Here is a 14,275-nt window from a genome sequence, read left to right on the forward strand (position 1 = left end):
TCTTCAGGGGAATTCAGTTTTGTTACAATAGATTAGAGGCTTTATATAAGGGAGAAGTGTCAACCAAAAGCTTATGCTGATGGTTGAGGCCTCAGAAAATGTTACATACTGTAACATAAGTGCTGGCCTTTAGACTAGAAATGTGGATGTTGAGGTGTTCATTCGGGTCGATTTCAAATCAAGTGTTTCGGGTCGTTTTAAAATAGGATCTTGTGTCCATATTGATTTTTACATAATTTTAAATCCATTTTGATGTCACTTTTGGTTACAACGTCGGGTGAATATCATGTCGTCGGGTCTATTTTAAACACCTCTATCACGATGCAGTATAGGCCCTTCTTATACTTGGTGCGAAATATTCCAATTAAATTTGAAGGGTCGTTGAGATTCGAACCCGTGACCTTTTGTCACGTTGGCTTTGATACCATATTAAGGAATCAACTTAACAAAAAGCTTAAGTTAATGATTGAGGCCCATAAGAAGAATGTTAGATGAATATTGATATATTTTCTGCTTTCTGTTGGTTTGATAACTGATAAGTTGTCAATGCCATGATGTGCAGCATGCAGAAATGTGATAATAAGTTGTTAGTAGCATGAGCATACAATATTGTGTTAGTGTGGGCTGTGGGGAAGGATTTTGGCTTTTGACTTGTCTACTTGTCTTTGCCTTTCCTCTAAAAGAAGTATTTCTTTTCTTAGTTTAATGTTGCTCCCTTAGAAAGAAATCTCTGTTAAACACCTTTCTTTGCTTAAATGGTTTCTGCCTTGGGCCTCTCAAGTCATAACAAAAGTAAGACCAAAAATGTCTAAGATGTTCGACTACACAAAGCTCTTAAAAATAAAGGGTTTAAAATTTGTCTCCTTTTTAGAATATATAATATATTAGGGGTCTTTACTATCAGTTAAGTTGTTGGTTGAGTTGGTTCTTTGACATGGTATCAGAAGTCTACGTGACGGAAGGTCACGGATTTGAATCTCATCCATCCCTCATTTCGAAGTGGAATACTTTACGCCTTCTAGCCTAAAGATTTTCGTGTGAAGAGGCGTGTTAGAGTATATAGCATATTATAAAGCCTTAATTTTCAGCTTAAACTTTTGGTCGAATTGATTTGTCACATTTTCTTTTTAGTTTAATTTTTTGATTTTACAACTTTTCTTTTTAAGGAAATATAATATATATATATATATATATATATATATATATATATATATATATATATATATATATATATATATATATATATATATATATATATATATATATATATATATATATATATATATATCAAAGCCAATAATATTAATTCACATACACACATCTTTCATTCTTTCAATGCTATTCACTACCACTTAATCTTTGTATCAACTCTCCTTGAAGCAATTTCGAAGGACAGAGAGTTGTTTATAATTATTTTATTTTAATTTAGTTATTCACAATATTTCACAATGTTAGTTACATTTGACTTTTAGTATAATTTTCTAATATAAAATAAGTCTTAATACCAATGTATACATTTTATAAAAAAAATATTTAAAAATATATATTAAAATTTTATACATGGAAACAAATCTTAATATGATAAACACACTTTATAAAAATATACTAGTATCAAAAAATAATTATGTCTATCATTATATATGCTCTTGTCTAGCTATCTAGCTAATAATTTGTATTGTCTGTCTATACGGATTAAATTACAAAGTTAATCATAGTATTAGGATTAGGACCCTAATTTTGATTAATACACGGATGTATTCTAGTAGTAATCATAGTTATTGTAATATTATAGGAAAAAGTGCTATGTATTCTCAAAGTTTACTAATAATTAATTTTCTATACCTCAATTTTTGACATAAATACAATATTTGTGAAAACCCAAAAAAAAATAGATATAAATATATAATTTATGTGAAAATAGAAAAAATATATAGATGAAATGAAAAGATAATTTATACGTAAATGAGAATTAAAAAAATAAAAAACATGATTAAACATCTTATAAAACAAATAATTAAAATGAAAAATAAAACAAAAACCATTAAAAATAGTGTAATGATTTGTTAGACTTAGAAATTATTGTGATGTCGTAGGGTATGGAGATGATTTCAATTTGGCTTAATGATGGAAATGTTAATGTTATAATGGATGGTTACCACGAATGACTATTAAAAAGCACTACTAGAGAGGGAAATTCGGTTGACATAATAATGCTAAATTTTACTATATAAGTTGTAGAACGTATATTTAAAAAAAAAAAAAAAAAAAAAAAAAAGTGGAGGAAAGAAATAAATGTAATACTCTTTTAGAAAAGTTACTTTGAATAATTGAATATTCTCATTTTTTGATTTTATAATTATTTTTTTTTCAATCAATAATAAAATATTCCATACTTTTAAGGATATTTGCTCAGATTTCACTACTCACCAAGATACCTACAACCTATTAAGTAGGTCATTTTGCCCAAAAAAAAAAATAATTTTTGCTCAAAAGTAAAAATAGATTTCCCCAAACTAAAAGTGTTCTTTCTGGTCGATTTCAAATTAAGTGTTTCGAATCAGTACAAAATCATGCCTTGTGTCCACATTGAATTTTACATAATTGTAAATTTATTTTTAATTTGATCACAAGATCGAAAGAATATTGGATCTTCGGGTCTCCCCTCTCCTCCCCTGTGGCCACCCACTCCTCGGTCGGATCTAAAACTAAAACTTAGCGAGAGCACAATTTATAATAAAAGTTCAAAAAATCATACATATATATATAAATAATATTTTCAATTCAACCCTATAAAATAAAATTTTATAATCTATTTCGACGAAAATTCATATCTTAAAATCGATAAGTAATAAAATCAAACAAATTTTACATTTATATGATCATCAATGCTTAATTTAGACTACAAGAGATTAAAAATATTAATCAAATTTCAATATTACATGATAATAATACTAAATTAACATAATAATCAATTAACTAAAAGCATAATTAGATTTTAAATAGGTGTTGAAAATTATAATTGTATTTAATTGAATTTAGTTGTACAACTTAAACACTTATTGAGTACAATTAAAATTCCTTTACAATTATGAAAGTTGAATAGCACAGTTGGTTCTACTCTTGCCTCACATCTCACAAGTTGTTGGTTCGTAGCCTTGTTGTAGCAAGATCTCTAATATTTTTTAAAATATAATATAAGGGCACGTAAATCCGCCCTTGACTCTAATATAACAAATATAATGGATGGAGAATATATTTATGAATATTTTTTCTTAATTTATTCTTTACTAACAAAAAACTAAAATTAAAACTTCTATCAAATACTTTGGAAATGGAGTGAAGAGAATAGATGACATGAAAGTGAGAAAAGGCAGCAAAGGGATTGGAGAGACAAAATTGGCTGGTGTTTTGCGAGACACAATCTTGTGCATACTTTTACAACTCCATATATGACCCTTTACATTGGGTCCCATTTCTTTGGCTTGTGTTGAATGCTTCCATTTATGGCAATACCTCAAAATTACTCATTAGAATTTCACAATATACCATCTCACTTTGAAATGTATTTTATATCTGATTAAATAGTCTAACTAATATAAGTATAGATTATGAATATGTGGAACTTTTTTTAATGTCACATTACTAAGAAACGATAATTGTTAGATATTTTACCTTTTTTATAATATAAATTTATTTTGTTTTGAACAACTACTAGTAGTGCAGTAATTAATATTTAGTAACTCTTATGAGAAACTATCTATTAGTGAAATGGTTCTCTCATATGCACAACCCAATGGCAAACAAAATGTACTAATTCAAACACCTACTTTGATATGTAAATCACCTATTGTATTTAGTTAAAATGTCTCTTATCTTGCAAATTGAAGGTACAAAAAATACATACTTTTGATATGCAAAAACGCCTAGTACAACTAATTCAAATGCCTACTTGTAAAATAATTAAACGTACTGAAAACACCTACTTTAAGATGTAAGATCCCACTATTAGTAATTAAAATATTTACTTATTATTTTGCAATATGGACTTACTAAAAATATCAACTCTGATTTGTAAAAGCATCTATTATTAGTAGATAAAATGCCGACTTATTGTCATAGAAAGTATTGAAAAATCTTACTTATATGTAAAAACAACTACTATTAGCTGTTATAATGCCTACTTAAATATTATACGGAATAATGATGAGACATAATCAGTCTTCACATTCTTTTCCACAGATCAGCATTGATAGACAACGGCAGATGATGTAGATTCGAGCTCGAATCGTCTCCAAACACTTCGTCTTCTCGGATTTGTTCTTGGTTGAACTGCTTGCCAAGTGAATTGGGAACCCACTTGTCATGATTTTCGATCCAATAACTCGAATTAGAACGTGTTTTACACCCCTTTAAGTAGATGCATTGACAACCTTTAATTTGGGAAACCAGGAAGGCAAATGTGGGGTGGGAAGAAAAATTTGGGCTTATTGCTTGAATTATGTACCCAAATGAAGCAGTTACATTGTAACAACATGTTGTCTATAGTTTGTTCTTATTCCTAACCAACTATTAATGTTTTGAAATAACAAGCTGGTTTCAAGTTTGAACTTAGGAATTCATCTTTATAGTAATTTGCTCAAGGACAATTTTCTACAATTGGTATACTCTATTTCACATTAACATTGAAGTGATGGGTTGTTTTAGTTATGTGACTATGTTAAGATGAGATCATGCATGATGTAACATCATAACATGTCATTTAAGACTCGTTTTAGGGCAAATTCAAGATACTAGTATAAAATAGGGCGAATATTACGACTAGATATATGTTGAACCAATTTAGCTACTATTGTTTTGTAATATGTTCCACAATTCACTATTGATAAGATTTTTGATGAAACGATCCGAACTATAGCTTATGCAAGCCCGTGCGTGAATTCCGCGTATTTGAGTACATATGTGGGAATTCTACAAAATTACTACAAGATTACAAATAAGAGTGAATTTTTTAGGGTAATTTGTCAAAAATAAATTAACCTTTGCTCAATCCGTTGAAAATAAACTCAAGTATTAATTAATTTAAATAAACTCACCTATTTTGTATAATTTCTAAATATAAATTCAACTATTGTTTATTACTAATTGTTTAAAAAACAAAAACTTTGCAGATGGTATAACAATAGGTGGATTTATTTTAAGTAAAAAAGATGTTAGTTTATTTTCAACGATTCAAGTAAATATTGGTTTATGTTTGACAATTGCGCCATATTTTATTAGACAATTTCACCGTTAGATAAATCCATACAATGAACCTAATTTCAAAGAAAAAATAAGTATTTTAAAATCCATATGATTAACTTTAACATACAAAATGATGTATTAAACACTCGAGTAAAAGTTTAGAAATAATTATTTTAAGCACAAAAAATAAATATTTTAATTAATTTAAGAATTAATTGCGAATTACAGCCTTGATGTTTGATGATTTTGCGAATTATAGCCTTCAAAGTTGATTTTTGACCACTATTCAAGCCAAGTGACCAGATTCGTACAAAATGACCGGTTGACCACGTTTTTACCGTTGACTTTCCTTTTTTTTTGTTTTAAATTTTTTTGGTGAGTTTTTTTGTCTTTTTTTCAGTTAATTTCTTCTACTCAATTACCTTTCTCTCTCGTTCTTCTTCTTCATTTCTAATAATCTTCAAAGTCTCCTTAATTTAAGTCCACATTAATCTTCAAAGTCTCAATTTCTCTCCAAAGTCCAAACCCTAAATTTCTCTCCAAAATCCCTATTAATTTTCTTCTTCCCATTAATCACTGAGTATACCGTCTAATTTCTCTCCAAAGTTCGAACCCTAGATTTCTTTAAACCAAATGATTTAATGGTTTTGGAGACAATAGTAAACAGAGTATAGACTAACCTTAATTATAAAAAGCACACAGCAAGCAGAAGCCCAAGGGACTGCGCTTCCCCTCAATGCCCCTTCGACCCCCTGCTGCACTTTCTGGAAAGAAGTACATGCCTGAACACGTTATAAATTTTAAATTTTGCACCTCAATCTAAAAGCAAACGTTATAAATTTTACTAGCAAAGCTTGATCACTACTCTAAATCACAAATAAAAAATCTAGCAATTGAAAAATCCTCAATTAACATATATTATAAATATAGCAGCATTTCTTATGACCTCCTTTCGCATACATAAAGTCAATAGCATAATCTTGAGTCTCAATTAAAGATTTCATCCACCTGACCCATCAATAATTTTATTTAGTCCTAATTCGTTCTAATCGCTGGATGTTATTTCTGAAAATTTATACTCAGTGATTAATGGGAAGAAGAAATTAATGGAGATTTTGGAGAGAAATTTAGGGTTTAAACCTTGGAGAGAAATTGGGACTTTGAAGATTAATAGGAACTTTGAAGATTATTAGAGATGATGAAGAAGAAGAAGAAGAAGAAGAAAGAGAGAGAAAGGTAATTGGGGAAGAAGGAATTAAATGAAAAAAACAAAAAAAAAAAAAAAAAAAAAAAAAAAAAAAACTCAAAAAAATTAAAAGAAAAGTCAAAGGTAAAAACGCTGGTCAATCGGTCATTTTGTGCAGTTTCGGTCACCTAACCTGAATAGTGATTAAAAATCAACTTTGGAGGCTGTAATTCGAAAAAAAAAACATCAGGGTTGTAATTCACAAAACAATCAAACATTAAGACTGTAATTCACAATTAATTTTTAATTTAATTTAATTTCTTTATTTAATCCAATTTAAAATTAGGAGATAAAACCATCTAAAGTAAAAATTTATGAAAATCATATAGAAAAATTTAGACGTGCTAAATTACTCTTTTCTACCGCCACGTTCACTATGGATAATGAAAAATGGAAGACACCATACATGAACTACGAGCAACCTTCAAAAACTTTTTTTAGTGAAAATCGAATATAGAACTTTATTTGAAATAATGATACTTATTTCAACTCAAACAAAAATTAAAGATTCACATTGATTACGCTAGATCTATTGGTTTAAAAACACTATTAGAAAAATAATTATTTAATTTTTTTATTTTTTAAATAATAAATTTAAACTAATTTTAAATTTCTAAATAAAATTACTATTTCTAAACATAGCATAAAATTTTCCGAACACTTTGTATAGCAAGTTCTTCATTTGGATCATGAGTTCAGGCTTACAGTATATTCCAGTTTTTTATTTTGGGGGAAAGAAAATAAAAGGACAGGTTCCTTTTTTTAGTTTGTTAAACCTGTGACCCCCGACCCGAAAATTCGAACCGAAATTGAAAGTTAATCGACCCGAAAATATGTTTCTTTTTTAGGTTTATCGAACCGACATTATCCGAACCGAAGTTGCATCCGAACCGATTTTACGACCGAAATCGTAAAATCGAACCCGAATTGCGATCGATTTTTATAACCGACATATAACCGTTAACCGAGATTACCCGAACCTAATAGTGACCGACCCGAATCATGCTCAAAACCGAACTTGATCCGGCTAAAACCGACTTAAACCGAACGAATTTTTAATCGAAATGCTATAAACCTGAACCAATTTTTAACATAGAGGTATGATCGACTCATATTCAATCATCTTATTAGTTAATCTAATAAAGTAACAGAAATTTTAATAAATTAAATTTTATACATACATGGTTTCATATATTTGGAGTTAATAATCAATGGTCAATATTTATATTTAACTATTTTTAATCAATTTAGATGAAAAATGATAAAAACTTTAATTTTAACTTACAGTCAAACAAGTAGAAGTAACAAAGAAATAATCACTAACTGATTTGCAATTTAACTATTTTGCCTTAACTAAGGGAAATCTTATCATCAATTAAAAAATGTCTAACAACTTAATCTGATATTGACTCGATCTATAGTAATTATTAAATCGTAGCTGAATTCTACTGGAAAATAATTTTATTAACCGATGACAGTCCGAGACCGATTGACTACTCGACACGAACTTCAACCGACACCGAACCGATGCTAACCCGATAGCTCAAATAACTGATCTTCAACCGAACCGTGACTAACCAACCTGACCCGAGTGTAACCCGCCATATCACCCATCCGAAAAATAACCGATTCGAAATACAACTGTACTGAATGACACTCATCCGAAACCGACTCGATCACCCGAATGAACACCTCTAAACCTTCTACGGCTAGATTTGGATACAAGAAACGAAAATGAAGGGGAATCGCATTTTATTCATTTGGGTATCAATAGCTGAAGGGGGGAATATGTGGTTAGAATTGGTTTGGTTTTACCAGATACAGATCGGGTTCGGGTATTTTCAAGTAGAATTCGACTACAAATTGCGAATTACTAATTAATAAGTCAGTATCAGATTAAGTTGTTAGTCATTTTTTTAATTAATGATAAGGTTCCTTTACTTAAAGCAAAATAGTGAAAATGCAAATCAATTAGTAATCATTATTACATTGTTATTTTTACTTGTTTGACCGGAAATTAAAAGTAGTTGAATAAAATATTGACCATTGATTATTAACTCTAAATATATGAAACCAATATTTTTAAAATTTATTTTATTAAAATATTTATGACTTTATTAGAATAACTAATAAGATGATTGAATATGAGTCAATCATACTTCTATGTAAAAAATTAGTTCAGGTTTATAGCAGTACGATTTAAACTTCGTTCGGGTTAAGCCGATTTTAGCCGGATCGAGTTCGATTTTGAGCATGCTTCGGGTCTGATATGACTCGGGTCGGTCATTATTAGGTTTGGGTAATCTCAATTAACGGTCATGTGTCGGTTAAAAAAATCGGTTACAGCTCAAGTTCAGTTTTCCCATTTTCGGTTGTCAACCGGTTCGGGTATAGTTTCGAGTAGGGTAATGTCGGTTCGATAAACCTAAAAAAGGAATGCATTTTCGGGTTGGTTTACTTTCGGTTTCAAATCGAATTTTCGGTTCGGTTCACTTTTGAACAGCTCTAGTGTTAATATATCAACTGCGCTACTCTCCTTCACTTCTCTCAACCAAGAATATGACGGTCAAAGTTAGCCAACACTAATATACAAGAATAAGAGGGTGTTTAGCAAATGACTGATAGCTGATTATAGTGGCTGATTTGACCCGCTGATTATAGTGGCTGATTTGATCAATTGATTTTAAATCCGCTGCTATGAGCAGCTTGTTAAAAAACGGCTTATTAATAACAATCTGTTTTAACCAGCTATATTACCAAACATTAGTATTGGTTGGTTTGACCACCCAACCTACTAATTATATTAAAATAAGCTAAAATTGCTCAATAAGCTGTTTTTCCAGACACTCCCCAAACGAAACTAGACAAACCATGATCAATATATAGCAAACTGAAAATACTGAATAGCAGCTTCAATACGCATAGAGGTACTCAGATCCGTATTATATGCCGATTATTCTCTTTGTGATCTTGGAAATTTACTAGCTAGAATACTAGTACTATACTAGCAAAATACTGCTATACACTATGACTACATAAATAAAAGGAAAAATTGCGGTGAATAATACAATCTTTTGTTAATTTTCCTACAATAATACCAACTATTGATTAATTATGAATAATACAAACTTAAAGGGATGTTTTCCTAGAAAATCCCTAAGTTAAAAATCAAAACTATTGGTGACAAAAAAAAAATTGGGATATTAATTAATAAAATTGGTATTATTCTAGGAAAATACCCTTTTAAGTTGGTATGGTTAATCAATAATTGATATTATTGTACAATAATTAACAGATAGTATTATTCACGATAATTTTTCCTAAATAAAATTAACACAAAATAAATAACAAAATAATAGACTCAAACCACCAAAGTAGTGGATGCATTGAATTAATCAAAGTTTCACAAGGTCAGTATAGATAAGGATCTTATACTAAATTTCCCCCCTTCCCCCTTCCCCCTTCCCCCTTGGTGAAAAAACCCAAACCTGAGATCCCGAAACCATAAACACATAGGTGACTAAAACGTCGTGAAAACCAAAATTTATACCTGAATTCAAATGAATACGAGACCCCACAGATAAACTCTACCCACAATGCGGAGAATGAAGGCAATGACAACGATAACATCTTTCAGTAGCACTCGAGAATATTTATTGACGTTATGAGACCATGACCTGACCAATCATACCCTGCGTCCATAATGCGGTATCCTTTATCTGCTCATCGCCGGATTCAAGACATTCGTGAATGAATTCAGCGAAAAACGTGCAATCTTTCAAGAATATCTTAGCATTTGGACCAAGTGCATCCGCAAGGTCACCCAAGGCTGCAATTGCAGCTTTTGTCAAACTCTCGTCTCTGCAAGGCAACCAGAAGATAAATTACATAACGCAACAAAAACAAATGAACGAAGTAATAAAATCCGAGGTCAAGGGAAAATATGGCATACCTTTGTTTGTCCCTCGAGACAAATTCTAAGAACTGAAGAAGATGTTTAGCATGTGGAACAAGAAGCTCGGGCTTTGCATCTTTTATACCCTGAAGTATACCAGAGTAAGCTTCGAATATGCTTCGCTTCAGAAGATTACCATATTCCACTATTTCATCATCGGTAGTGTCCATCTGAGCACACACCTCAGATGCACTCTGCAACATGGGAATAGCGTAACTGAGGTACTTTTCAAACTCTGCTCCTATTGCAAGAGCAATATCACCGAAGCATGAGAATATTGGCGGTTTGACAGAACGATGTAGGTCACCACTGGAAAGATTTCTGAGCAGGAGCGACATTATTTGATCGCAATATGGTAAAATCTTATCATCTAGAGCACGACAAATATCACCAACTACCCCAACAGTGATGCTACAAACCTGATATTCTTCAAAGTTTGTTAAACCCATTTCTAAATACTTGTAGAACTCAGACATATACTTGCTAAAGTCCGGTCCAGTTGCATATGCCAATGCACCAATTGCTAGCATAGCCTCTTCATTTACTGTGGAGCTGCGGGAAGAGAAGATTTTCAGAAACAACAACATGATTTGATCAGCATACTGAAGAATGATCTTCGACTCGTCGACATTAAGTTTCTGGATGATGACCTGCAGGACACCGCAGAGTAGTGCTTGCAAATCATCTCGTTTTTCTTTATCAATTGATAGATCGAAAGACTGGGATAACTTAGTCATTATAACATGAAGCAGTTGTTCTATGATCTTGGTTGTTTCTGGAACAATAGCACACCTAACTATCTCATTTAATGTTTCATATGAAGCAGATCGAAGTTTAGAGTCATTGCCATCTGTTCTATCAGCAGCAGCAATGAGAGAAGCTATAATCTGAGGCAGATAAGGTGTGAGGCTTGATGAGGTTGCTCCACTATCCTCAAAACCCTGTGCAAGGTAATAAATGGCCCCACATATCTTCTCAGCCACGTGTGGGGTGTCCTTGATACTCTCCAACAGAACACCCAAAATAGGTTGTAGGTTGGCAGCGGTGATGACAGAAAATCCAGAAGATGGACAATGCAGTAGCTCAAATATACGGCTCAATGTCCATGCAGTTGTGTCCTTTACATGACTGTTTTGATCGTTCATAGCCTTCAGCAGGAAGTCCAAGCCTGCATGGACCAGCGGCGAAAGCCTGTCAACACTGGGGCCTTCAAGGATCGAGCCAAAAGCAAATGTAGCTGCTTCCCTACAACGCCATTCTGAACTAGATATATTAGCCTCCACAAAAGGCATCACAAGTGGCACAATTGCATCACCAACTGTCTTTGCCACGAGTCCCAAACATGTCCCACCAGCCATTGACACATTCCAAACGCTGTCATCCTGGTCCTGATCCTCCTCTTGCTTCAGTAAAGTTTCCAACAACATTGGTACCAAAAATTGCAAGGCCTTCTCAATAAAACGAGAATGAGGAGGCTCTGACTGGTCACTCTCCATATCAAATGATTCTTGAATCTCAATCTCTTCATCACAAATGGAGCTCCAAAATTCAATTGCTTGAAGAGCAACAACCTCTTCATCTTCTTTTACTGCTTTTGATGTGAGCTCAAAGAGAGCCTGCATGTAAGGCTCAAGCACTTCATAGTACATTGAAGCTATTGCCACAAGACACTCATAAGCAGCCTGCCTAACCTCCACCTCCTGAGATGTTGCAGTGTCACAAACCACTTTCATGATGTAATTTCGCTCCATCTCGTTTTCAAAGTTAGTTTGTGCAAAAGCAAGAGCATTATTTAGAGCCTTTGTAGCTGCAAGACGAATTTCTGCACTATGTTGAGCAAGGTTCATGCCCTGAACAACAGCTGTAAGAATGGAATTAACTTCACTTTGCTCAAGCTCCTCATGAGAAATCTCCTCGCAAACATATCCAAGAGTCTCCAATGTTGCTTGCTTCAACAAAGCTGAACTATCTGGTTGAGTCATGTTATTAAGCAATGTACCAATCAAATCAGGCCACTCCTTCCTTGGAATTTCAATGGACGAAATTTTGGCAATTACTTGAGCTGAAGTGTGCCATGCTTCCTGTGTCATGGATCTTAGTGTCCTCAAAAGTGACTCTTTAATTTGTTGCTTAATGGAAGCATCAATAGCAACCCACTGTTGCACAAGATGTTCTTTTCTGGAAGCATCTTTCGCGTCTAATGAATTTTTCAACACTATACCAGCCAACCTACGAGATTCAATTGGCTTGCCATCATTTGATAGCTCAACTGACAATGCAAGCAAGAAACCAGAGGGGTTTTGTTCCTGGAACTGTTTGAGGCTATTTTCAGCTTCTGTGCGAATTTTTGCATCAGGAGATTGTGCAGCTAGCAAATATGAAGTAATTTCTGTTGCCATTTCTGTTGACACTGCATGAAGAGAACAATAAGTATCATAAACAAAGAATAACAATTAAGCAAAAAAAATGACATAATAATCTTTGCAGCAGCATAAATTAACATGTTACAGTTTACAGAAAGATGGACCAAGTATAGGATTATAGGAACACTAAATTCAAAAGCACAACACCAAATTATTAATGTACCAACAATACAATTCTTATAATCGAAAATCAGGGAGAAATAACTAGGCAAAAGGTGGAGAATATCCACAACAGAAAAAGATTATATTGGGGTTTAAAACTCAGAAATAATTTCATAGCAAGGAAGCAGCATAAAAGCCCAAAGCGCAATCAATTTCTGCAGATCAAGTATCAAATGTAGCCTAAACTGCAGCAGAATAATCATCAGCTACTGTACAAATTAAACTAATTAGCCCCATAACGATATAGTAACCAGTTATAGCAGCGCGATAAAATCTCCATGCCTGAAAAAACACTAACAATTCAAGCAACAAAACAAGAAACCAATAAAGGAAGCAATTTCATTTTCTCGAAACAAAAACAAGAGAAACAACAATGGAAAGCATACTATTACTAGCACACACAGAAAACAAATTAGATACACAATCAAGCATAAGAAAAAACCTAAAATGGATGAACCATTAAAAACAAATGTAACAGTAATAAGCAAAAGAATAACATCCTTGACTAAAACTCTACAAATGTAAATAAACCTAAAATTATTTTTTTAAAAATCTGAACAATTAACAAAAAACGAGGCAGATCTACCACAAATCAAACACAGAAACAGTAAAATAATGATGGATTATACACAAAAACAAAAAAGATGAAAGACAAAAGAATTACCTAAGAGTGAGAGGAGCAAAGTGAAAAGAAACCCTAATAACAGAAGAAAGAGGATCAAAGAGAAAGGGGAATGTGAGAGTAAGAGTGAAAATGAAAATGAAGAGAGAGAAAATATGAAATTGTAATTCGAATGAGTTGAAGGAGCGGGAGGTTTAAACCAGAACGAGTTACTGGTAAATGGTTTTGCCGAGTGGGAGCAACGGAAGTGACGGAGGCCCGTTATAACTTATGCCCGACAAACCCTAAATTTTTCAAATTTCATATGTGCCCTATTTTTAATCGGCGGCTTTTATAGGCTCTATCCATTAAAGCTTAATGTCTATTTTTATTCTATATTTTTCTTTATAAACTGACACAATTAGAAATGGTCTTTCAAAAGACTGTTATCACAAATATCACAAGAATTTGTAATTTTTAATATTTTTTATTTAAAAATTATTTTTAAAAGCTAAGTTTTAGCATGTCTGCAATCTTAATTTTATTCTACAAAAGTCTAACCTTTTGCTTTTATTGTATTGAAAGAGCTTTCAAATAATGACTACCTAGAATAACAGGTTACCCATGTCATTTAATAGAAATGTCAC

The 14,275-nt window shown here is 32.1% G+C and overlaps 1 protein-coding gene across 1 annotated transcript; it reads right to left on the reverse strand.

Moving 5' to 3' along the window:
- Positions 1-9,850: 9,850 nt before the first annotated feature.
- Positions 9,851-13,927, reverse strand: LOC130800017 (importin subunit beta-1-like). The gene is made up of 3 exons (XM_057663341.1): positions 13,692-13,927; positions 10,440-12,852; positions 9,851-10,348 (listed from the first exon to the last, which is right to left on the reverse strand). Exons 2-3 carry the CDS (start codon positions 12,839-12,841, stop codon positions 10,150-10,152), a joined length of 2,601 nt encoding a protein of 866 aa, XP_057519324.1. The 5' UTR covers positions 12,842-12,852; positions 13,692-13,927; the 3' UTR covers positions 9,851-10,149.
- Between the last annotated feature and the right edge of the window lie 348 nt (positions 13,928-14,275).

This window comes from Amaranthus tricolor, chromosome 14 (assembly GCF_026212465.1).
Source record: "Amaranthus tricolor cultivar Red isolate AtriRed21 chromosome 14, ASM2621246v1, whole genome shotgun sequence".
NCBI lineage: Eukaryota > Viridiplantae > Streptophyta > Magnoliopsida > Caryophyllales > Amaranthaceae > Amaranthus > Amaranthus tricolor.